Below are 26,872 nucleotides of genomic sequence, written 5' to 3'. Positions count from 1 at the left end.
TGCAGTGATCCCCTCTATGGGTACTTTGCATGCTCCTGGTATATCTTTGGGGGTTCCTCTGCTCCCATAGATTGTGTGTGTGTGTGTGTGTGTATGTGTGTGTGTCGCAAGTGGTGCTATTAATAATTACTCAGAGGTGGATTGTCTTTAAATGCCAGTATATATTTAATCACACCAATCATCAAATATAAACAATTAATACAAAAAGTGTTGGGTGTGCGGGAGCACCCCAACTACAATTCAATGCACGATAATTAAACACTATAAGCAAATCACACAATCCTAGGCTAACCACAACCCCCAAAATACCTCCAATGCCACGTGACTTCTCTTACCCAAAGAGCAGACTTGTCCTTGTCTGGTGGTTCTCTCCAGCCAATGGCTGGATGTCAGAGAATGGTGGAATCAGTCCTGGACAGTCAGCAAGGTGGCCAGTCTCACTGATGTCCTTGGAGCAAAAAATCTTTAAGGTGGCAGGACAAGCAATTTAAATACAGTTCCAAGTTGGTGGTGTACATTTGTGATTAGTTACACCCAGTGAAAGTCAATGTCCAATGTTACGTCTGGTGAGGTGATATAATTGCAACTGGGCATGTTCTTCGTGCATGTCCATGGAGCTGTGCTCCCTATCAATTGTAACCAGTCATTGCTAAGCTTGCCTATAGCTAGTGTCCTTTACAGCTCCTTATCAATTGCAAGCAGACATGACTAAGCTTGTCAATGGCTGCTGTTCCTTATGGCCAGCAACTTAGTGAGTCCCAGCATGTCCCAGCATGTCTATGGCAGATGCTCCTTACAGTGTGGAAGCAGACCCTTGGAGTTGGGGCTTATTTTTTTTCTCAGTGTCCCCATACTTAACATTGTGCCTACACATAATAGGCAATTAAGATTTTTTAAAGTTAGATATGGTCCTTTTTCTTTTGTCCTTTATTTATTTATCTTTTTGTGGTGCTGAGGATCAAACACAGGGGGAGGCAAGTGCTCTACCATGAGATACAACTCCAGCCCAGGCAATTAAGATTTTTAAAGTAGAATTTCTTTTTTTCTCTAAACAACTTCTAATATTCTCTACTGTGGTAGGAGATACAAATGCAAAACATAGTATACATATTAGGAGATCTAGTCCAGTTAGTACCATATCTTGGTGGTTAGGAGCATGAACCCCTAAATTATCTTCCCTGAGATCATGCCCACCTATGCTTCCTATTTTTTTTTTTTAGTTGTTGAAGGACCTTTATTTTATTTATATGTGGTGCTGAAACTCGAACCCAGTGCCTTGCACATGTAGGTAAGAACTTTGCTTCTGAGCCACAACCTCAGCCTCCTTTGCTTCGTTTTAATCATGTCACTTTGGGAAAATTCTCTCCTGTTCTGTGCCTTAATTTCTCACCTGTAAAATGGATGTAAAAACAGATTCCATTCCTTAATGTTATGATGAGGATTGAATGAATTAGTATTTGAACAATGCTTGAATTATGTCTGGTGAGTTAATAAGGCAATGCTGTAAAAGTGTTGTCAGTGTTATTGTGATTATTGGGTCATTGTTATTAAATCAGTGAAAAGTTTCCTGTTCTCTGCTCTCCCTAATAACCCAAATCTTTCCTGAGGGATTCCAGTATTAACAAGGATCTGTTTTGGTGGAACAGAGATTGTGGCCAAAGATATATAAATTAATAAAGTTTAATCCCAAGTTATGGTGCTTGAACCTGGAATCCTAGTCACCCAAGCCTAAAGGACAGGTGCCTTCCTTAATCACCTCAGCCTTTGGACTCCTGAAGGCTTTAATGCTGTATTCTTTTTTTTTTTTTTTTTTTAAAGAGAGAGAGAGAGAGAATTTACTTATTTATTTATTTTTTAGTTTTTGGCGGACACAACATCTTTGTTGGTATGTGGTGCTGAGGATCAAGCCCGACCGCACGCATGCCAGGCAAGCGCGCTACCACTTGAGCCACATCCCCAGCCCAACGCTGTATTATTTTATGGAAAATGGTGGCAACAAAAAGAAAGCCCCAAATGCAGATACAAAAGGATGAAAAAAAATATTATAATCAAAACAAACAGGGGAAAGGTTGAGATTTGCATACTATCCATTTACTGAAATGAATCTTGGGATGTTTTCTTTCTTCAGGGTATCATCACCTTTTATTAGGTCTATTCCAACACATTTGTAACAGGTCTTCTCCAATTCATCTTATAGTGATTTGTTAAAATTTAAAATTTAGTCATGTCTGCTTGCAATTTGTTAAAATTCAAATTCTGGTTTAGTAGTTCCAGAGCAGGGTTCTCAATTCTGCACATCTGAATTGCGGGGGGTGGGGGTGGGGGATAAAAATAGTTGATACACAGAAATTCTGATTCACTTTGATGTATGGACAGGACATCAGGGTTTTAAAAATCTCCTAAAGGGCTGGGGATGTGGCTCAAGCGGTAGCGTGCTCGCCTGGCATGCGTGCGGCCCGGGTTCGATCCTCAGCACCACATACCAACAAAGATGTTGTGTCCGCCGAGAACTAAAAAATAAATATTAAAAAAATTCTCTCTCTCTCTCTCTCCTCTCTCACTCTCTCTTTAAAAAAAAAAAAAAATCTCCTAAAATCCCAGGCACCATGGTATACCCTGTAATTCCAGTATGGGAAGTTGAGGTAGGAGGATCATAAGTTCAAAGCCAATTTCAGCAATTTAGTGAGGCTAAGCAACTTAGTGAAGTTCTAAGTCTCACAATAAAAAAAATCTATAATTATTTCAATATTAATTCTATTGGCCAGGTGTAGTGGGGAATTCCTGAAATCCTAGTGGCTTGGGAGGCGAAGGCAGGAGGATAGCAAGTTCAAAGCCAGCCTCAGTAACTTAGTGATGCCCTAAACAATTTAGTGAAACCCTATCTCAAAATAAAATATATTTTAGAGAAAGGGCTGGGCACGTGGTTCAGTGGTTAAGTGCCCCTGAGTTCAACCCCCCAGTATTCCACCCAACCCCTACAAAAACAACAACAAAAATCTATTGTCATATATAAATGAAAAAAGAACCAATAAAAAACTATGACCAAATAAAAAAAATAAAAATACAATAAACAAAAAAAATAAAAGGACTGGGGATGCTGGGGATGTGGCTCAGGAGTTAAGTGCACCTGTGTTCAATAGCTGGTAACAATAAACAAATAAATGCAAGCTCCGCAAACATTTCTTCTGTGTGATCAAGGTTGAGAACAACTGCCTAAATGTGTGTACAAATCATTGGAACCTTGTTAAAATGCAAATCCTGGTTTAGTAGTTCCAGAATTATGGTCTGATTATGTGTTTCTAATGAACTGCCAGGCAATGCAGATTCTGCTTGCCCACAGACCACACTTTAAGTAGCACAAGCTTGGAGAGCATGGTAATATGATTCCCTTGCTCAATAAAATTGGTGGGTGTGGTGATGCATCCCTGTAACCCCAGCTACTTGGTGGGTGGAGCAGGGGGATCGAAAGTTCAAGTTCAGCCTGGGCAACTTAGCCCTCATCTCAAAATAAAATGGCTAGGAATGTAGCTCAGTGGTAGAGCACCCTTGAGTTCAATCTCCAGTATATATATACATATATAAAATCATAGGCATCTGCTGGGCCTATGATTATATATATTACACCTGTAATACTAGAAGCTGGGAAGCTGAGGCAGGAGAGTTTTGAGTTCAAACCAGCCTCAGCAATTTAGTGAGGTCCTAAGCAAATCACTGACACCCTGTCTCTAAATAAAATATAAAAAAAAGGGCTGGGGAGGCTGGGGTTGTGGCTCAGTGGTAGAGCACTCGCCTAGCTTGTTCGAGGTGCTGGGTTCAATCCTCAGCACCACATAAAAATAAGTAAATAAAATAAAGGTATTGTGTTCAAGTACAACCAAAAAATATTTAAGAGATGGGGGGTCTGAGGATGTGGCTCAATGGTTAAGTACCCCCCTGAGTTCCATCTCTGATACAAAAAAAAAAAAAACCCAAACAAACAAACAAACAAACAAAACACATAGGTTTCCTCTTTTCCGTGTAAGAAGATCCCCAACCCTGCTGCCTGGCATCATAGAAGCAGTAAATGCCCTCTAACATCATTGGTTCTCAAATGCAATCGATCATCTGAATGACCTGGGGCAGGTAGAAAAATCTACAGATTCCTGGATCCCCCGCCAAACTTATTAAATCACAATATTCAAGGTGACATCTGAATAAGGGTATTTTGAAAACACTTTCCAAGTAGTATGCATTGTAAACAAACTTTAGGTACTTCAATATGCTTTCAATATAGTTTTCCATTATTCAGTCAACAAACATTAACTGCACCTGCACTAGGGAGGAAAAAGATGAAAATAGTGCCACCCTTACCTTTGAGGGGTTGACAAGATAAATGACCTAATGAGAAGATTTAATATGCCCAATGCATAAACACATCTACTAAAGATTTTGTCTTTTGAAGAATGTGTGGGTCCTCAGTACCCCATCATTGTTCATCTTGATCAAAAGGACAGACAACCTCCTTACCCCTTTGAGTTTTCATAGTTCTCTCTTTGAACTTGCTCTCCTTCTCCTTGGTATTAAAATAGACCCAAAGAGGAATAAGGATTTACCCAAAGTGAAATAAAAACAATATATCATATTTATATGGTGACTTCCATGTCCCTTTTGTTCTATGCACATTACAGATGTAATTTTAAAAAATTCTCTTAATAGGCTGATATGGTGGTGCACACCTATAATCTCAGCCACTAGGGAGGCTGAGGCAGGAGGATCCCAATACAAGGCTAACCTCTGCAGGGTGAGCACTCCTGGATTCTATCCCTGGTATAAACAAACAAACAAACAAACACCCTCCCAATTATGACATAGGTATTATTACTGTCCCTACTCTGTAAACAAGAAAAGGGAGAGACAAAAGAACCAAAGGCAGAACTTTTTCTCTGATATGCTGATGCTAACTCACAATAAGGGGGGCAATACCCAGGGAAGAAAAGAGTCCATTGAATTAGAGGGGAGGGAAAGGAGGAAAGGGGTGTGGGGCAGGAAGGATAGTAGAAGGAATCATTACCCTGTGTGTATATACAATTACACGACCAGTGTAACTCTACATCATGTACAACCAGAGATTGAGAAGTTATACTCCATTTATGTATGATGTGTCAAAATGCATCCCACTGTCATGTATAACTACTTAGAACAAAAATAAATAAATAAAAAATATTTTTTTAAAAAACGAAAAGGGAGAGACAGGAAAATAACCCACCCAAAAGCATATCCAGCAGGATTTACTCTTAAGCCTAGGCTGTACCGCCAAACTTGTGACAGCACTGAAATTAGTGTAACTTCTAATTCCTGGGTCTGAACATCTTCCCGGTAACCAATCATACGTGTGCTGCTTCACACCTCAGATTCAAGCATTAAGGAAGGATTGTGTTGCATCACTTACAGTGCCTGGTAGGGGTGCAAGCACTTAGTAGGCGCTCGATAAATGGTGAGTAGATAGGGTGAGCCACCGTGGAAAGGGAGGAATGGATGGATGATGATTTCAACCAACCAACCAAGCAACAGCCTGCGGCCTCGCTACCACTAGATCGCCCTCCCTTCCCTTGCCCAAAATAGGAGGACCCTCCATCCAGTTCTCCTTCTGAGTGACCCTCATCCAGCTGCGGCTCTGCGCTCTGTCCTCCTAGCCAGCAGGTGCCCCCAGGCCCCTGGCTCCTCCTCCTCCTCTGTCAGTCTCGTCCTCTCCCCCTCCTTCTGCTGCTTCCTGTTGCTGCGGCCCGGGCCTGGGTTGTGGGCGCCGAGGCGCCGGAGGCTTCCCGGTGCGCTCCGCAGGTAATCGCGCGGGCGAGCCGCCCGGCGGGATGGGTACCGGCTGGTTCGGGCGCGGGGGTCCCAGCCCGTGCGGCCCGCGGAAGGGACCGAGGCGGGCGGGCGGCAGGGCCAGCCTGGCTTCGGGCCGGGAGGGACTCCTCCTGCCGGTGGGCGCCGGGGCCTCTGCGCCAGGCTCCGGGCGCCCCGCCGGGTGCCGGGATAACGGTCCAGGGCTCCCGGGCTCGGCGCCGGGCGTGGCAGCCTGCTGCAGGCGCGGTGGAGCGGGGATGTCAAGGCGCTCAGCTCGCAGCCGGCCACGCCTGCTCCGAGAAGGAGCCAGCCCCGTGCCCTCCTCGCCTGCCCGGCCTGGGGTGCCCGCCGCCGCAGAGGAGCCTCGGCTTCCGAACCGCCAGGGCCATCGAGAGGGACCCCCAGTTCATCCACAACGCCGGCACCCAGACACGCAGCTCCAAGGTCACAGAGTTGCATCTGCCAGTTACAAATGTCCCTTCTTTGCTCTGGTGTGCCAGGGAATTAGGATTCAGAGAAGAAGACTCTAAAAATACTAATCGCCGTGTCCAAACTGATCCGCCTTACTGGCCGTGACTCTGGCCTTCAAAAGGAAATAAGGGGAACCCTTCTTTTCATTCCGGATACTTTGTCTTTCTGTTCCTTGCTCTGAAAATTGGCCTTGAAGTTTTGCAAAATTTGTCTTAGAACCCCATGTCAGAGCTGGACTGGACTAGAGAGTTCTCCAAGTCCTTTTTTTTCTTTCCTCCCGTTTATCTTCTGTTTTGTTTTTGTTTTAGGAGAAATAGTCTCTGCCGTTGAAGTAATTTGCCCACACTCATGCTGCTAGCTCAGGGCAGAGACCCAATGAAACTTAGGTCTTTGATGGACACCTGCTGTTTTCTTGAATGGAAATCTGATTTCAGATGAAAGCTGTACAGAACTTGACCTTCATAAAGTCCTCTCTGGATAACATTCTTGGGAGTGTCTTGTGTATTGAAGTGTGTTGGTCCACAGATACTATTTCACTTGTCAGAATAGGGTTAAGCACTAAGAGTAGCCATGCAGAAAATTCCTGCTGAGATGAGACAGATACCTGAAATATTTTTGACTTTTTTTTTTATTTGTATTTTCAACAGAAGAGCTAGTGAATATTAATAATGGCATCTTGGTCATTTTTGGATTTTATTTCTGTATGGCCAAATTCACTCAATAGTTGTTCTTGTCCAAACTTATTTAAGTAAAAATTCCAAAGTGTAACTTTATGATTTTTATTTCATTTTTTTTAACTGAATAATTGCCTTACAGGTATTTTTACATCTCAATAAAAACTCCTCTTGTGCCTCAGAATTCTTGTTCCCTAGTGGTTGAGTTGGATTTCAGAACAGACTACAATTTGGATTTTTCCAGACACCCTTCCAGGATGTCTGGACTTTTTGTTCAGTTCTATATTTGGGTTAATACCTCAAATTTTGATTTTCACTGATAAACCCCTGACCCAAATCCAAACCTCAGCTGAATTTAGTTTCAGCTTAAAACCACATGAAACTGTCACATGTCACATGACTTCTAGCAGAAACCAAAGTGTTGTGCTTTTTCATGAGAACTATGCACTGAGATTTTTGAGATGTGAATACATCAGATACATGTACTATATTTTCTGGGTATTATTGTCAAAGGTTGGTCATCGCCAGAGGGTTATTGTTGACATCTGCTCATTATAATATGTTGTTTTAGTCAGCATTTGTGTCACTGTGGCCAAAATACTTGACAAGAAAACTTAGAGGGGGAAAATGTATTTTGGCTCATGGTATCAGAGGTCTCAGTCCATGGATGGTTGACTCCATTGTTTTGGATCCAAGATGAGGAAGAACATGGTGGGGAAGGATATGACAGAGGACAACCAGGAAGCAGAGAAAAAGAGAGAAAGGGATCTGTGAAGGGTGCACTCTTCCAGGGCATGCCCCCAGTGACCCATCTCTTCCAGCCATGCCCCACCAGCCTACAGTGACCACCCATTTAGTCCATTCCAACCAGGATGGACTGATTAGGTCAAAGCTCTCACAATTCAATTATTCCACCTCTGATCATTCCTGTATTAGCAGACGAGCTTTGGGGGGACATCTCCTATACAAACCATAACGTATGATGTTAGAATGCAGTTCCTAGTTTCATTTACAGTTTTCACCAGTGGCCAACAAGTTTTCTCTAAGGACCCTGGAGTGGTCAATATATAGCCATACTGCAATAGAAGATTCTTGTATATGTAGATAAGGAAGAAGCATTTCAGTAAAAGCGCTGCTTTTGAACTATTCGATAACAGTAATGAGGACCTGTATACAGAACACCCCAGTGCTGTTTTCTTAGGGTGCATCCACTGTTCTCTGGTTTTGGTCTTTTTGTCATAGGATGGCAGTGGCTCTGTGTCTGCAGGTGCTGTGCAGTCTCTGTGGCTGGCTCTCAATCTACGCATCTTTCTGTCATCTGAATAAGCACCGAAGCTATGAGTGGAGCTGCCGACTGGTGACGTTCACCCATGGAGTCCTCTCTATAGTCCTTTCAGCTTATATTGGCTTCATCGATGGTCCTTGGCCTTTTACCCACCCAGGTAGGTAGAGGACATTAGGGATCTTTCCATAGCGATTCATGATTTCTGGGATAGTTTTAGAGGAATGGGATCAAAGTGGTGGAAGGTGTGTTGGTTTCTTCTGAGGCCTCTCTCCTTGGCTGGTAGATGGCTGCCCTCTCACATGGTCACCCTGCTGTGTTTGTGTGTGTGTCCTTATAAAGACATCAATCATAATGGATTAGGGATCACCCAGATGACCCTATTTGAACTGAGTTACCTTCTTAAAGGTATTGTCACATTTTGAGGTACAAGAGGCTAGAGCTTTAACATAAGAATTTGGGGAACACAATTCAACCCACAATTCCATTGGAATATGATTTTTAAAAATTCCATAGATTTTTAAAAAATTTCCTTAGATTCCCAAATTGAGTGTTCAAGTTTTCCCCAAATCTGTCAAATTGAGGTGAAAGGGTTTTTTAAGCTTTGTTTTATATAATGGTTCTTAATGGTTTCAAGCATTTCAGATTCTTGCACCCTATGTGCTTGGACATGGGAATATCCTAATTTGGGGGGTTCTTTCCAGAGTCTGCTTTCAAAATGGTTAGTGCTACTAGTATCCAATAACTTAATCCATTAAGTTAAGAAATTTTTCTGACATTTAGGACAGAATGACCCAAGTGTGGAAATAGATCTTTATCTGGTTAAAGAAAAGAGGAAAGCCAGGCATAGTGGCCTCTTGCCTGTAATCCCAGCAACTCAGGATGCCAAGGCAGTAGGATTGCAACTTTGAGGCCAGCCTCAGCAATTGAGTGAGGCTCTAAGCAACTAAAAATAATGTCTCAAAATAAAAAAAATAAAAAAGGAACCTAAGCTCAGTGGTAAAGCTCCTGGGTTCAATCCCCAGTACCAAGAAAAAAAATTAAATTAAAAAAATAAAAGAGGAAAAAAATCCTTATTGATTTTAATTGGAAGAACATACTGACTTGATTTTATACTGTTCTATAGAGAGGACCCTGAGATTATTGACAGCAGAGAACACTCCTTGTTCTGATTCATTAGAATGGCATTTTCTGGGGCCAACATCATTCAGTTTGATAAAGATCAAGGTTTTAGATTTTAGTCTTTGTTGTTATCATTCAAAAGCTTGCGCCTGCCACAATTTTTTGTATCCTTCAGTGATTCTGTAAGGTTTGAAAGAACAATGTAGGATCACTGTGCAAGATGGCACAATCCCCAATTACTCAATTTGCTTCTGTCTTGGTTTGTTTCAGGCTCACCCAACACACCTCTCCAAGTTCACGTTCTCTGTCTCACCTTGGGCTACTTCATTTTCGACTTGGGCTGGTGCATCTACTTCCAGTCTGAGGGTGCCCTGATGCTGGCTCACCACACACTGAGTATCTTGGGCATTATCATGGCCCTGGTGCTTGGGGAGTCGGGCACAGAAGTCAATGCAGTCCTTTTTGGAAGTGAGATCACCAACCCCTTGCTCCAGATACGCTGGTTTCTCCGTGAAACAGGACACTATCACAGTTTCACTGGAGATGTGGTGGATTTCCTTTTTGTGGCTCTGTTCACTGGAGTGAGGATTGGTGTAGGAGCTCGCCTGCTTTTCTGTGAAATGGTCTCCCCCACACCCAAGTGGTTTGTGAAAGTCGGGGGAGTAGCGATGTATGCTGTGTCTTGGTGTTTCATGTTTAGCATCTGGCGTTTTGCATGGAAGAAAAGCATCAAGAAGTACCATGCCTGGAGAAGCGGGCGGAGTGAGGAACGGCAGCTAAAACATAATGGACATCTCAAAACACACTAGCCAAGGCTTGCTTCCGATATTGGATCAGACTGAGTCAGGCATGGGAACTAGGTCAGAAATCTTACTGTCGTGGAATCACGCTCATAACAAATTTCGGTTTCAAAAAAGGGCTAAATTTATTGATCACTTTGGTCAGTCTTCAAGCCTAGCATATACAGTATTAAAACAGTAACTTCTACAATGGCACAGTTGTGGAAAGTGAGAATCCTCAGTGATTGCTGGGAAGATATCAGGACCATGAGGTGAGAACTACTGGCGTTTTCAAAATACAGTGACCTTGGGTCCTCTTGTCCTTGGGAAGCATGATATTCAGATAGCCTTGAAAGAAACTGGAAGAAATTTAGTACTGTTTCTTGTTCCTTTGGGAATTTCTTCAGCATATACTTGTTCCTGTTTCATGTAGCCCATTTATTTAAGTTCATTCCATGTACTATAAAGTGAGGGACATTCAGGAAGAGATGTACATTTGGCATTCTGAGCACTGATCAGAGAATTGGATCTGCTTAAACAAAGGGTGATAAGAGGTGAGTGAAACTGGCAGTGGTAGGTGGTCACTTCCTGAACCTCCCTGTGCCCACTGTGTTGGAGGTCCCCAAGACTACCCCCTGGGTTCCATAATTCACTAGGAGGACTTAGAGGGCTCAACATACAGTCTCACTCACAACTTTGATTTATGATAGTAAAAGGATACAAAGTAAAATTATCAAAGGGAAAAGGCACCTGGGACCAAGGGAAATCAGACACAAACTTCTAGAGTCTTCTTCCATTTGGATCACACAGGATGTGCTTAATTCTTCTGGAAATATTTTGTGACAACTTATGAGAAATATTGCCTATCAGGGAAAGTTATTAAAGACTCAGTGCGCGCCTCTCTCTCTCTCTCTCTCTCTCTCTCTCTCTCTCTCCCCCCCCCCCACCTTTCCTCTCTAAAAAAAAAAAAAAAAGACTCAGTGCCTAAGATTTCTACTGGCGACTGGTCATACAGGCAGCCTCTTGGCATGTAGCAAGAGTCAAGATTCCCAAAAGGAAAACAGCATTCAGCACAAGCCCTGTTGTTTACACACACACACAAAAATAAGGGACAATGAGCCAGTCTTTTAAAATTTTATTATTATGATGATTATTATTTACTTTTTGGTATTAAGGATGGAACCCAGGGGGTCTTTTCCACTGAGCTATATCTCTAGCCCTTCTAATTTTGAGACAGATTCTTCCTTAAATTGCTGAGGGTCTTGCTAAGTTGCTGAGGTTGGCCTCAAGTTTGTGATCGCCCTGCCTCGATCTCTTGAATCACTGGGATAATAGGCATGTGTCACCATGCCCAGCTGAGCCAGGCTTATCAGTGAATGGTGAGAGCCCTTCATAATCTAAGTTCCCAGATGCCCATCAAGGGCCAACCTTGTAGGCCTTTCCGAGAAGAGCAGGTCGGGTCTGTTACATTAACTTTTTTTGCACAAAAATCATAAGAGCCAGAACTTTGGATATGAGATGAATGAGGTGTGGGTAGATTTACTGAGTCCTGTTGTACGGGTTTTGCCCAACCAGGAAAACTATGCCAGTTCTCGGGGCTTTTGTGCATTAATCTCCTAGGCATGAGAGGCCATGACTAAATTCCATAGGGATTTACCATGTGGATTCCACTGTGCTTGAGATGGGAGTTCAGGTTTCAGCTCTGAGTACGTGTTGCAAAACTAGAACCAAAGACTTTTTAATGTGTGGCCTCAGGGTGATAAGGCTAATTTCTTTTCTTTTTTGCATTTCAGGTACGTTCCCTTTTAGTACTCTTACTACTTGTTGTCCTTTCTCTAAAACTGGTGCCAGTCTCTAAGAACAAACTAAAATGACAAGGCCAGTCTTGGAAGGGAATTTTTTTTTTTTTTTTTTAGTGTGATAATCTTTAATCTCACATAGGAGGAACTTAAATACGAATTTAGAACAAGGGGTTAGGAATCAAGAATTCCTGAGTTTACTTTAACTGATTTTGCTATTCCCTTGCCAGATCATTTAAGCATGTCACTTGTCTACTCTTGTTCTCAATTTAAACCCCAGGTGAATGAATGAAATACTCTGTATTTCATAGAGATATTATGTGGCATTTTGTTAATGGAGGCCTTTAATGTAGGGTTTTTATGAAAAAGATGAAGTAGTATTTATTTATGTATTTATTGCTTATTTATTTTTACCATCTTATTTGACCAATGGTGATTGGTTGGTGAGTAAGCAAATGGTGCTACTGAAGTCAAGGTCAACAGGAAGTATCAGTCCATGGCCACTGGAGATACTAACCTAATAAGTGGTCTTGAAAATGAAAATCATTGGCCTCAGAAACCGGGGACAGGGAAGGTCTAATACTGCATAAAGTTATTACTGCAAAGGAAAAAGTAACTTTAAAGGCACATTAAAACGACTGTAATTTAGTTAAAGAGTTTTGCTGGACATTGAGATAATCTGACAGATAGCGTCTCCACCTCTTTATGATTAGTATCCCTAAAATGTTGGTGAACTTCTTTCCAGCAAAATTGTGGGCAAAGTAGGATGTGGGGGAATGCTGATTTCAGCAAAAGCCTAGCAGAAAAGAGTGGCTTGGCACATGAACTTAAAATAAAAAGAAAAAGCTGGCTCTTGAATTTTGGCACTCTGCAACCTGTTCCATACCAGACAAATGAATAGGCTTAATCTGGTACCAGTTCTTTTCTCCCTTACCCATCAGACGTAAAGGGATTGCAGATCTTGCTGTTGGGGTACTCTCATGGGAATGTGTTTGTTTTTGTTTCATTATGAGAAATCTGAATAAATGCTGGGTTGGGGGATCCCTCATTTCAGCTCTTTTGGTTTTGTGCTAATAACTGAAGAAATTTCTCTGGGAGAAAAGTGTGAAATGAAAATGACTCAGCAGTTAAGATGTTGAGTTTTTGCACCACAAGTAGATAAAGGGCTAATTAACCTGTGGTCTGGCCTGACAAAATGAAGTACTCATTTGCATTTGGATTACTATGTAATAATAACTAACACTGCTCAAGAAGGATTTATATTTCGATAAGATTTGTACTAAATTTTATAAAAAATAAAATAACTTTTTATAAATTCAGAGTCTGCCCTTATGTCTTTGTTGAGTTTTGCCAAGAAGTTACAAAATAAATAAAAAGAGGAAAGAAGCCCAGTAGTTGCCTTTGACTTGTAGAAATGTTGATTCCTATTTACACTTACTGGTGAAATATCTCTAATCTGCTGTTTAACATTAATCATTCCTACAATATTTTTATTTTGGGGAGAGGCAATAACCAACATACAGAAAATAGTTTGCCAAAAGAGGAAGAACTTAATTCTTTCTAGTTCTGCCACCTGTTTGGGCAGTTCCCTTGAATATGATGATGTTGAATGGGTCCTTGAAGACAGGGCTTCTGGCCATCTCAAGGCCTGAACTTCCAGGGCCTATAACAGTCCTTGACACATAGTAGGTACATAATAAGCATGCTGAAAAACTGGATGACAGAATGAGGATGTGGTTTAGAATAACTCCTATTGGAAAAACCTCTCAAAGAGTCTGACTAGTGGTCTGGGTCACCACTGTCACTTTTCTGGGCATAGGACTCTAACCCAAGGGATGGTATTCTATGTGGGCCAGCTTGACTCTTCTGAAGAACTTTCATACACAGAGTCTTTAGAATAGTTGCTCTACCAAAACTGTAAGTTGTTGCTTTTATCACTAGTGTTTTGTGGGTGATTATAGAGATTTTCATTATTAAAAAAAAGTGTAGGGGGCTGGGGTTGTAGCTCAGTGGTGGAGTGCTTGCTTAGCGTGCGTGAGGCACTGGGTTCACCACATAAAACACCACATAAAAATACTGTGTGTTCATCTACAGCTAAAAAAAATTTTAAAAAGTGTAGTTCTGGGATGAATAACCATTAGTTTTTCAATTCAATTCTTCTTCTTCTTTTTTTTTTTTTTTTAACCATCTTCTGAAGCTTTCCCACAGCCTTCTTTGCTCACAGCTAGAACCTTAGGTCTGTTAAGTTTGGAAGGATCTTGACAGCCCTTTGCCAAGAGGTTTTGTATGCAAGGAAGAGAAGGTGAATTAGGAAACTTTCCCAGTTTGTTTTATTCCTGAAGCTTAAGTACTGAGGCACACTTGAATGGAAGATGGGAACTAATTTTTAAAATTCATTTGATGAGTCATGGGGTCCAATTCTTTCCATATGTATATTCTAACATTGTTAGAATAAGGGAAAACAAGACATTTAGTACATTTATGGACAATTTCTTAAGATAGGGGATGAGGTGTGTATTTTGCCGAATATGGACCAATGGTGAACTCATTCTAGTTATGTATAGAAACAATTTAACTGGGAGTCTCCAGAATATAATTGTTATGTTGGGATGCACCAGCAGGTGGCAATGTGTCCAGGTCTAATCATAGGAAAGTGGCTTGGAACCCTAATCTGCCTCTATTCTTTCCAAAAATAAACATTACAAAATTAGCTGGCTGTGCCCTGAACTTAAAAAAAAAAAAAAAAAATCCAGCAAAAAGAGAGTCATCATTGGCTCTGTTTATCTTCTCTATTTTTTTTTTTTACCCCTTTCGAACGTCAGCTTGAACTCATGCATCTATTCAGGGATAATGATCCTTTCATGAACTGTTGTAGAATGACTTTTAGAAACAGCATTGTTAAGAGGTAATTGTTTCCTCTCTCCACATCCACTGTTTATTAGACTGGATTTCCACAAAATGGCTGAAAGTCTCTTTACCACCGATGCAGGTTTAATCTCAGAAGTCAGAAAAGAGTTGGATAAAAGAGATAGCTACTTTACACAGGAAGATTGGAGAACTATATTTGTATGTGATACTCCAATTGTCACAATACTGAATAATTTCATCATAAAACTAGAGAGTTATCTAAAGTGTCTACCCTGTACAGAAAGAAACCAGAAAAATAATTAAAATTAAGAAGGCTTCAGAGAGAACCGGATGCTATTTACTGAATACTTATACTTTATTTTCTTCTCTCTCTTTCCACAACAAGCTTGTTAAGTCGCTATGGAAAACACCATGCTTCCTCAATTTGGCAAATAATACACTTCGTTTTGCCAAGGCAAAACAGCCTAAAAGCAATATTTATACCAAGAAACGCTAGCCCTAGTCCCCAAATCCTTTCTTGCCAGCCCTCCGGGCCTCCCTCTTCCAGCCCAGCACTGGCAGCCAAGGCTTGTGCGTGACGGGCCCCCTTGGAGGCCGAGGCCAGCAGGTGCCTCAGGTGAGCGGTCATCGCCAAAACTTGTCTAGGCTGGGGTTTGTTCCACGAGAGAAGGAGGCACCCGGACCTGAGCTCGCGTCCAGCAGTCAAAAGCATTTGATAAATGTTGTCAGGAAATATGAATAAGTACATCCTCCTCAGGAATAAAAGTTTCCAGGACAAGTGGGGCGGATAATATCAAAGACCCTACATCGTGAACTCCTTGGGATTGGAGGGAATGCTCCTTGAAGGTCGGCTGTGTTAAAGCCGACTCGGTGCAAGTCATTTTCGAAGGTGCACACCCCAAGCACTCAGAGGGCCGGAGAAACGAGGCGCCTTGGGTGGGATTCCCAGGACCAGTGGGCTGCCACTTCCCTCGGGCCCGCAGAACTACTTTTTCGCTCCCTGGAACATGGCTCGGCGGAGGCGTCCGCGCGAGGGCGGCGCGAAACCGAGACGGCGCGCGGGCGGCGGGTGCGGGGCGCCGGCGGCGCGGCGGAGGGATCCCGGTGAGGCGGCTTCCCGAAGTCAGAGGGGAGGAGGCCCAAAAAGTCGGCGGGGGAGGGGACGAGCTTGCTCCTTCGCTCGCTCGCGCAGGACGCGCCGGGGCCAGGGAAGACAGAACCGGAACCGGAACCCCCGCGCGCGCTCGTAATTGTCGCGCGGCCCCCACCGCCCGCGGCCTCCTCCGCCCTCCACGCGCGCTCCCGTGAGGGCCCCCAGGACCCGGCGTGCCGGCCTTGCGCTGGGAGTGCTGCAGTCGCCGCCGCCGCCGCTCCCGCTCCCGCTCCTGGGCTGGGACTTCCAGGCCGGCCGGACGGGGACTTCAGCTCCTCGCGGGAATCGTCGCCTGCCGGGGTGTCGGGGAGGAGCCGCCGCCTCCGGTGCCGACTGCGGAAAAGTCCGGGCCTTAAAAGGATGGGGAGCAGCCTGCGGCGCTGAGACCCGGTCCCTGTCACCTGGGGCTGTGGGACCCTCTGCCCCTCAGCACCCGCGACTAGACCCTGCGCTTGGATCCTGGTGGGGGCTGCGAGAAAGACCAGAGGGGCCCTGGGCCCGGGGACATGGGGCTGCTCGAGACCGGCGCGGGACGGCCCGAGACTCGGCCGAGAGTGCGGCCGCGAGCCGCCGGCAGCCCCAGATAGAGAGCCGGGGCCAGAAGGTCCGGTCCTGCCGCGGCTGGCAGTTCGAGGCCCGGCGACTCCGGAGCAGTAGGCGACGCCCGTCCCTGAGCCAGTTCCACCCCAGCCCCAGAGGGATTCTCAGGTCCCCTCCCCACGGCTCGCGGACTTCCCTCTGTGACGAAGTTTTCTCCTTGTGCCTTCTGGAGGATTTTATCGCTAGCTCTAGAACTGCCTTCCGCTGACTCTCTGGGTTTGTTTTGGGAAATAACTTGTTTTGCTCCAATCCGCATTCCCTTTCCTTGACCCTCATCAATCGGATGTTCTAGATGACTGAATGGAGTTTTGAGTTGGACTTTTGTGTCCCCGCCGGAATCGGGCCTGATCCTAGAGCACTGGGGGTGGGGTGGAGGTGTTACCTTAAAATGCAAGTTGGATAAAAGGAGGACCTCTCGCCAAGGGCCCCAATGAGTGGCACACAGTCGACTATCACGGACAGGTGGGTATGAATTCCTCCTCGCTGGATTTGGCCCGATCCAACAGGAAAGTCAGTGATTGCAGATTGCCTTTGGCCGGTGAAGTTGACAGGCATAGGAAAAAGGAGCTGTGCAATTAGTCTAGGGGTTCTGCCAAGTTATCCAGTTGATTGAATTTGGAAATGTAGTGCTTTTTGGAGAGAAACTTTCCCCAGAGAAGAGGTAGTGGAAACCACGATTGTGTTTTTCTGTCTGAAGTGTGCATTAGAATTCTGTACCCATCTTGAAGCAAGAGGAAGGTCATTTTGGGTGAAGGTCAGTTCTTGAAGTCCATGGGTATTGGTGCATCATTGGATTTACTTCTTAAACATTGTTACATTTTTGAAATTTCTATCCTTGGACTTAATTTTCAGCCTGCTGAATGGTAATTTGTGAACTTGATCTCTTGAGTGTTGACCCGAAGTGTTTAATTATTAATTGTCTAATAATTTTCCAGAATGTTGACATTGCCAGTAAATCAAAGGCTCTTGCCGGAGGCAGAATCCAGGAGCTGAAAGCAATGAGGGAAAAAACTGTGGGACTTGTCTTTAATTATATATTTTCATATTTCATCTCCCAGAAACATTTAAGTTTAAGGGATGGAAACTCTAAGCAAGGCGCAAGTGTGGCAAGTGGATTTTGTTTACTTATCAATGTTGCAGGATGGTATGTATAGACTATGTGTGGTTGAACTGGAGTTCCCTTAGTCTTTAAGAGTTTATCGTAAGTTAAGGGAAAAAAGCATATTGCTTCCTTTACCACATTTTATTTCTGAATTTATTTAGGACTATATTACTCCCAAATTTCAGTCAGCTCACTTTTATATTGAAGTCGGCCTTCAAACTATTCCATCATAAAAATAGATCAAATAACTTGAATTTAAAGGCAAATCTCAGGTGAAGAGTGCAACAATAGTGTTCCTTTAGAAAGTAGTTTAATTTCCTAATAAGAGGGTTTCACCCAATTGTAAGACTCATTTGTTGATTTTAAAAGGGCCAAATTCCATTATCATACCATAACAGCTACTCCAGAAACAGAACTTCCTCTTCCTGTTGATGGCTTTGCAGTGTCACATGAATGTTCACCTAAAAGATTCCATTAAATATTTAAACTATTTATGTTTATCCATTGCATATTTTGGTAAGTGGGCTTTCATTTTCAGTGAATAAATTTTTAATTTTTCTGAGAGTACACTTCACATGAGTAATGTGTTCTTGTTTTATTCTAGTTATCCCTATTTCTTTTCCTTTGAGGGTGTTTTGCTTCTGAGAAATCACTTTCACGGGTGTGTGGATAATTGTTTTCCTGGTCCACTCAATTCTTGCCCTTTTCGTTGGACATGTAGACAAGAAATCTTACTAGGAATTGATGTGGTGTTGATTTTCATTGAGGGGCTGGGTGTTTAATTTGTAGAAACAGAACTTAGGGTCACCAACTGATTCCTTACAAAAGTCACTTAAAAGCCCCCAAGAAATGATATTTCTTAAGCATTGCTTCTCAGGTGTCTCATTTTTTGGAAATAAAATCTTGGGATTTGTGTCCTTTTTTTGTAAATTAGATAGTGTAATAATATTTAATAACCATGCAATTACTGAAAGCCTGTTCTTTGCCAGACATTGGGCTGGGCACAAAAGATGATTATTTTAAGATTAATCTTTAAATTGTTTTGAGGATTAACAGTGGTCTAGGTGCTGCTCAATGAGGTAATTTTTATTTTAAATTTATTTTTAATTTTTAAATATTAATTGTTTTGGTAGTGGGGATTGAACCCAGGGATGCTTGAACCACTGAGCCAATGTCCCCAGCCCTTTCTATTTTGAGACAGGGTCTCGATAAGTTGCTGAGGCTGGCCTCAAACTTGCAATCCTCCTGCCTCAGCCTCCTGAGTCACTGGGATTACAGGTGAGTACCACTGCACCTGGCTTATTTTTTTTTAAACTTACTATTTTTTTTTTTTTTTTTTTTTTTAGTACTGGGGATTGAACTCAGGAACACTCTACCCCTAAGCTATATCCTCAGTTCTTTTTTTTAATTTTGAGACAGGGTCTCATTGAGTTGCTGAGGGTCTTGCAAAATTGCTGAGGCTAGCCTCTAATTTCCAATCCTCTTGCCGCAGCCTTCTGAGTCACTGGGGTTACAGGCTTGTGACACTGTGCATGGCCTTTGACATATTTTTCTAAAAGATAAAGAAACAAATCAGAGGCTGCTTAATTTTGCTGAGAACTGTTTCTTAGGAATTTATTCTAATATTTTAAAAATGGGAATTATTATATGACTTTTTTTTAAACACACCATATCACCTTATTCTATAAAAAATTAAGCAGCCATTTCTCTTCAAGAGAGTGATTCCTGATTTGAATATACATTGAGGTGAAATCTGGAAGTAATGGTTTTGGTATTATTTCTATGCCAGGGTCCTTAACAAAATTATAAATGTAGAATAATTTCTAGCTTCCTCTCAACCCTACCTATTTCATTCCCCCCCCCCCCCCCCCACTATCTGGCTTTAATTTGTGCTGGGTGTATTTTACTGATTCTGGGACTATTGGCAAATTAATAGTGCCAGTGAAGCTTTTTAGAGATCCTTTCAAGTTTGAAGTACTCTATGTGGTATGGCTTTGTTCTGTAGAGTGTACAGAACCACCAGGCCAGCTGTGTGAGTTGGAGTTCTTTCATTGTGGGCTTCTGAGTACAGAGTCTGTCCTCAGTTGAAATCAGACTAGCTGGTTTTGGGCGTTGTTCTGTTTTGCAGTTTGTGGCAGGCGACACATGGCTGAACAAGATAAGAAGGGTTTTATTCTTGTGTTAGGGACGTGCTGGGGCTGGGATAGAATTCAGCTATGTTTAGTCTCTGATTGGTCACTTTGGATACTTAGAACTCTCTTACATCCTGTTATTATTTTGCAGTTAAATTAACATTCATTTGCTCCTTTCTTTCCCCCTTTTTCTTTTACTCTTCAGTTACCACTTTTTTTTTTTTAACTTAAAAAACTCAAACTACATTCATGGTAGCTATTGATTCTATGTGGTATATCTGAGCAGCTTTAAAAAAAAAAAAAAAATCTGGGACCAAGGATGTAGCTCAGTGGATGAGTGTGCTTTGCCTGTGATGTACAAGGTCCTGGGTTCAGTCCCCAGTACCACCACCAAAACAAACAAACAAACAAACAAAAAAATTAAGTCATTGATATATGTATACCTTCTGGTTGCTTGCTGTAACTTCTATGAAAACCAGCAGACTATATAAGTTTTCATTGTTTAGAATGAGCATTTGAAAAGTGGTAGAAATGTCTGATTGCTGGTTTTTAGTCTACATTAATTGCAGCCTTCAGACCTAAAGTATATCCTAATTGTTTCTAATCTTCCTTTCTTGCCTTTCTTCTATTCCTGAGAGCTTTTCCATGCTATGATAATTAGAGTTTCTTTTGAGGGATAATAAGGAGAGAGTTCTCTTTCAGTGGACTCAGTAAATGATTTTATGACAGATTCCATAACTGAATTTTCAAGTACAGGACAGGGCAGGAAAGTTATAAGGGTCTTCCTTGAAATAAATGGATCTTTGTTTTGTCTGTGACTTATGGATTTTTCTTGTTTTTTATTTGTAGATAAAGTTTTTTTGATTGTAATGGAATTTTCTTAGCACTGAAATCAGCTTTAAGCTTGTTTAACTCAAGCAAACTTTTAAAGTGAATGTGGAGACCTGTAACTTTATATGCATGTACTAAGTAATTAGCATTTTTATTCAGGATACTTTTTCTGCCACAGTTGCCATATAATAATGCTTTTGGCTAAAAAAAGAATTCATACTTGTCTGCTGTATTTAAGGTTGTATGAGTCATTATCTGCAAGGTGAAATTACTTGTAACATTTTCTTGTAAAGCTAGTCGGTTGATTAACACAAAATTGAAATAGGGGATAAGAATCACAGTGCTAACTTTGCAGTATTTTATTTTTTAGTTTAGTTTTTTTTTGGGGGGAGGGGTACTGAGAATTGAAACCAGGAGTGCATTACCAGTGAGATACATCCCCAGCTTTTTCTTTTTTTAAAATTTGTTTTATTTTGAGACATGCTCTGGCTAAGTTGCTTAGGGTCTAAGTTGGTAAGGCTGCCCTCAAACTTGCCAACCTCAAGATTGAGATCCTCATGCTTCAGTCTCCCTAGTTGCTGGGATTATGGGCATGTGCCACCGTGTTGGGCCTGCATTGTTTTATTTTTGTATTTTAGTTCATTATAAAATCTTGGTTCATATAGGAATGCAGTAGTGCATTCACTTGTACATTTTTCTATGAGTCCATATATAGAGTACAAAGCAAATTTTTAAAAAGTATTAAGTCATGTAGTTTTACTAATGGCACACTTTTAAGAAATACATTCTTTGAATTGACAAGAGAAATTTTATTTGAAATCATTTCAAAAGTATGTTAACCTGTTGATACCACTTAATCACTTCTGTGGTTCCCAGTTGTCAACATATAGTCTATAATTTTGAGTTGACATGTAGGTTTATTTTTGTTTTTTCTAAAAACTACTTTTGAATTTTCAAAAAAAAAAGTATGAGGCAGATGTTCATGGAACCTATAAATTTTACATTGTAGATATTCTGTGAGCAAACAATTGGAAAAACAAATCTTTGAGTATACATATGTGATTGCCATGGGTCACAGAAATAGCAGGATATTTGAATGGTTCACCAGAGATAATTTGAGGCATTCTTCTGCAGCTAATAATTTTATCTTATTATAGACACTTATTACCATGCTAGGGGTCTTGCTCAGTGGTAGAGTGCTTAGCTAGCATGCAAGAGGCCCTGGACTCTGTACTCAGGACCACACACACATATTTAAAAAAAAGTTATATAATCGTTTCTGTCCTAGAAAGTGGCCTGCCATGTTTTCAGAAATATGGAACAGAAAGCTTAACTCATTTGGTCTCATCTGTTAAAACTTGGTTTTTATGATGTTTTAAAGCTTAATTTGAAGACATGCTCCTTTCCTTTTTAATAATTTCCTAATCTTCAAAATAGGGCCATTTGAATAGAAATCTTAAAACCAATAAAATTATAATTTTATTTTTTTGTTTTGAATAAAATATGTTCATGTATGTAATGGTGTCCTATGGTATTGTGATTTTTTTTTAAAGTGTTTGCAATATTTTCAGTTCAACATAAAGGGCAGATCCTGTGTTTGTCATTACACAGTAAGACAACATGGAGTTTAAGAAAAGATAATAAAACAGGAAAGTACAGGCCCAAGATTTTAACCTGGATTATCTGATTTTCAAGTTGCCCATTTTTCATTTTAAATTATTGTCTTTTTATGTGTATTATTTTTCTGTTATATTTTAATTACTTTCCAAATTCACCAACCTCACTTGGATTTTTCTCTTGCAGGATTCTTTCTTTCTGGTACTCATCTATACTAACTTTAAATATCTGCCTCCGGAGATAAAGTGTCTATCACTTCCTCAGGAGACTGAACAGAAAACTGATAGGTCTTAGGAAGATTTTCCTAATCTTTTTTGTTTGTTTATTTGTTTTGGCACCAGGGATTGAACCTAGAGGCACTTAACCACTGAGCCACATCCCTGGCCCTTTTTATTTATTTATTTTTTTTGAGACAGGATAGGTTACCCAGGGCTTTGCAAAATTGCTGGGGCCAGCTTTGAACTTGGGATGCTCCTGCCTCAGCCTCCCGAACTGCTGGGATTACAGGCATGTGCCACTGCATCTGGCTGATTTTCCTGATCTTTAACCCAAACTTTTCTATTTTCTTTTCTTCCTCCATCATCATCATCATCATCATCACCACCACCATCACCACCACCACCACCACACTGGGGATTGAACCCAGGGGTGCTTTACCACTGAGTTAGTTGTAAACTAACTTTTTTTTTTTTAATTTAAATTTTTAAATTTGAGACAGGGCCTCACTAAATTGTTGAGGCTGTCTTTGAACTTGTGATCCTCCTGTCTCAGCCTCCTGAGTCCCTGAGATTATGGGTGTGTGTGTCACCGTGCCAGCTCAAACTTAACTTTTGGATTTTCCTGTACTTATATGTTCTTGCTATCCTAAGCTACATAATGCTCTCTTCCTCTTTAATGTTTATATGACTAAATGGTTCAAACAGTTATTCATCACTATTTCCATTCCACTACCTTCCTTATTTTTTGCTTAGCTACATTGTATATTTTCTGTTGATCCATTGTCTAAAAATCAACCTGTCTCTGTTAATATTGTATTAGCTTTTTCCAGTTGCTCTTCTAGACAATTTTTTCTTTAGTCTCTCTCCTAGTACAAAATACAATATTCTGTATTTTATCGTTATTTATTTATTTATTATTTTTTGGGTACTGGGGATGAACTTGGGGGCATTCAACCACTGAGCCACATCCCCAGACCTGTTTATGTTTTACTTAGAGACATCATCTTACTGAATTGCTTAGCACCTTGCTGTTGCTGAGGCTAGCTTGAACTCACCATCCTCCTATCTCAACCTCCCAAACCGCTGGGATTACAGGCATGCACCACTGTGTCAAGCTTGACCCATATTTTAGAGAAGCAAAAATTTTACAGTGATTCAGAAGTCTTTGATTCAGGAATAACCAAAAATTACAGGTAGAAAGATTTTCAGTTTTAATTAACTTTTATTTCATGTCATTTGCAATGTTAAGGATTGAACCCAGGGCCTTACACATCCTAGTCAAGGACTCTACCACTGAGGCACATCCTCAGCCCCAGTTTTATTTTAGGTAGTTTTCAGAATTAATGTAAGAAATGTAGCAATCGAATGAAACAAACATATAAATTGTATAATTAACAAGTCAACTAAACAATTACTGACATCATAGAAGTCTTCTTTCCAAACTTATGCTTTCAAATAAGTGCCCTTAATGTAACAGATGTTTTAATCATATGACAAAAAAGTAGACTATAGAAATTTTAAGTGTTAGGAACCAGTCAGGCGGTTGGGTTGTGGCTCAGTGGTAGAGTGTTTGCCTAGCATGTGTGAGCCACTGGGTTTAATTCTTAGCACTGCATATTAATAAATATAAAAATAAAAGTCCATCAACAATTAATAAAAATATATATTTTAAATTAGTTAGATGTGAGATAAAATGTCTTTGAAGTGAAGAGATGACTGTAGCTTTAAGATAAAATATCTGTTGTAATATTGTGCGATACATCCAGAAATTGTTACTTTTCCAGTGTTTTTTTTTTTTTTTTCAGTCTGTGTTACCTTAGGTTGTATATTGTTTTTTCTTTTTTCATTGTTTTACCTTTTTGTCTCCTGTTATTTATTTCTGTTAGTAAAACTGCCTGCAATGTTTAGCAGTATTTTTTCTAGCAAAATATATAATTCAAATTGAAATATTTTACTTTGATGCCTTTATATTTGTAAGAATTGTTACTAATGACAAGACTATAACAGAAAAAATGCATAAATTATTGTAAAATACTTTAGAACTCTTGATTGTTTTATCTGTAGACTGTTTTCTTTGATACTAATTGAGTATAAGATTATTTACATGGATATCTTTATGTTTTGATAGTTATTTTAGAATTTTGGAAACATGCCAAATTTAGAGAATTTTACTTTTTCAATTTATAGTGTCTGGGATATCAAGATAGCCATATATGAAAGATATTTCTAAGACTTCAAGAGAATTTTATGAAACCAAGACTGAAATGATTTTTTTTTAATTTGTAAAGATAATACATAAATTGATGCTGAAGGTCAGATTCTGTGCTCAAGTTACATAAGCATGTGTGGCGTTGACTTTTATTCAAGAAGAGACTAAGTTTACCTTATTGAGTTAACATGCACCAGCACAGCTGACAGATTCATACCAAAACAGGATCTTTTACTAATTCGAATGCTGAGTCCTGGTTTTTAAAATTATAATCACATGACAGGCCTGGGTGGTTTCCCAGTGTTTAGAAACAAGCAAATCTAATGGCCAGTGAAAAATTGTTTCCTATCTTGGGACTGTGAGTTCATGCAGAAATTAGAAGTATATAAGAAAATTTGGTTTAGTTAATGCTTATACTCTGAAAAATAAAACAAAAAATAAAGGTAATGCTCTCAGACCACTGTTTTGCTCAAATATTACATATAAATGCTGATTTTCATTTCATACATTTAAAAGAGCAGAGAGGATTTTGTAGATTTTCCATGAATTATGAAAATGTAGATTATTTTGTTGTACAGAAACTGTTGGAGACTATCAGTGTCTGAAGGAACTGTACCTGAAATTGATCACATAATGCTGAATACGATTATATGTTGTCTGTAAGAATAGGCTCTCTCTCCAGTACACTTTAACATACATAGGAAATTCTATGAAGGTGTATAACCATATTCTTCTATAGATTTTAGATGGGTTATCTGCCTGTGTTACAGACACAAGCTGATATATTGTGGTTTGCCCAGTGTAGCTTCTGTGGTTTACTCAGAGGAAGTGGTTCTTGTGGGTGAAGGTCTGATCCTTTTGGAGATTGTTGGTGGCACATGCACTGTCAGCTTATTTCCTGTATTACTGGCTGTTTGGGCAAAACCTTCTCAGGGCAAGTAAGTACTACTAAATGGGTATTTAAATATTTGTAGTGGTAGGTAGATTATGTTGTATAATATCTATCTCTCCAGTGATGGGAGGATTAAAATAATGTTTGTAAAGTGCTTTGAGATCCTAGAATGAAAAATGAAGACATAGTCATATTTGCAGGTTACTGCTATGTATACTGCTCAATCGAAGTAAGAACATGTAATAAAATGTTGTTCTATCGAACTTGATTTCTGTGACAATTGAAGTGTTGTTTAATTTCCAAAGAGTCAAAGGCCAGCTGCTCTTGAGGCTGAGGTAGGAGGATTGCAAGTATGAGGCCTGTCTCAAATAAAAAATAAAAAGGTGTCTGGGGGTGTGGCTCAGTGGTAGAGCAGTTGCCTAGCATGTGTGAGGCACTGGATTCTATCCTCATCACCATGAATAAACAAACAAACAAACACATAGTATTGTGTCCATCTACAACTAAAAATATTAAAAAAAAAAAGAAATAAAAGGCTAGGGGATATATCTAATATCTCTAGGTTCAGTCCTCAGTACTGAGAAATAGGAAAAGTCGTAACTAGAATTTTTCCTTCTTTTTTCTTCCAATTCTCCTTTTAAATTTTACCCTACATAATTTAACTTAGTAGAGTATCTTGTATATGATACTGGTTAAGGCCTATTCAGAAAACAACACAGCAGATTTATTTATCAGTTTTATTGGAATACTAAAATAATGAAATTTAGAGAATTTCCTTTTGAGACCAGTAGCTATGTTATCCATATACAAAACCCTATATTTGCTTTGCTGAAGTCTGAAAATAAACAAAGTGATAGAATTGAGTATGTCATATGCCTTATTTTGGGGTATGTAGAGAGGAGGCTTTCTTTAAATATGAATTGTCAATTTTTTTGTTCCTCAAGGAAGGAGGATAATTCTTAATCATTTTAAAGTAATTATTTGCTTTACTTTCTTCGATTCTTTTTTAATATGGAAAAGCATAAGGAAGAAAAAAATGGCTTAAATGATCCAACTACTAAATGTTTCTGCTCAGGTTAAATATACAACACACAGAAAATTCAAATAATATGTAATGGTATTAAATAAAAAGTTTTCTTTTGATCTTGCCTCTATCCCCATGCATTCCTTAGTTCTTAGATACTCTCCTCAATGGTAACTACACTTATTGGTCTATATCCAAAACATTTAAAAAATATGCCACCCTCTCATTTTAATATTTTTTTACATCTGTATTCCCATAGTAGGTGGACCTATC

At 40.3% G+C, this 26,872-nt stretch overlaps 2 protein-coding genes across 5 annotated transcripts in view; both read left to right on the top strand.

The window, feature by feature from the left end:
* The first annotated feature begins 5,747 nt into the window (after window positions 1-5,747).
* On the top strand, window positions 5,748-11,042 carry TLCD5 (TLC domain containing 5). The gene is made up of 3 exons (XM_081282281.1): window positions 5,748-5,817; window positions 8,214-8,413; window positions 9,646-11,042. The coding sequence occupies exons 2-3, from the start codon at window positions 8,215-8,217 to the stop codon at window positions 10,182-10,184; spliced, it is 738 nt and encodes a 245-aa protein (XP_081138407.1). The 5' UTR covers window positions 5,748-5,817; window position 8,214; the 3' UTR covers window positions 10,185-11,042.
* A 5,620-nt stretch (window positions 11,043-16,662) lies between these two features.
* ARHGEF12 (Rho guanine nucleotide exchange factor 12) overlaps window positions 16,663-26,872 on the top strand; it is a 140,122-nt gene continuing 129,912 nt past the window's right edge. For all 4 annotated transcript variants that reach the window (XM_081311302.1, XM_081311300.1, XM_081311299.1 and 1 more), the window contains exon 1: window positions 16,663-17,036. In XM_081311302.1, the coding sequence (XP_081167428.1) occupies window positions 17,005-17,036 (32 nt within the window). In that variant the 5' untranslated portion in view covers window positions 16,663-17,004. The remainder of the gene's footprint in view (window positions 17,037-26,872) is intronic.

Source organism: Spermophilus citellus (genome assembly GCF_964194105.1).
Source record: "Spermophilus citellus genome assembly, chromosome: 2".
Classification (NCBI taxonomy): Eukaryota; Metazoa; Chordata; class Mammalia; order Rodentia; family Sciuridae; genus Spermophilus; species Spermophilus citellus.
This window is presented reverse-complemented; position numbering and strand designations above follow the sequence as displayed.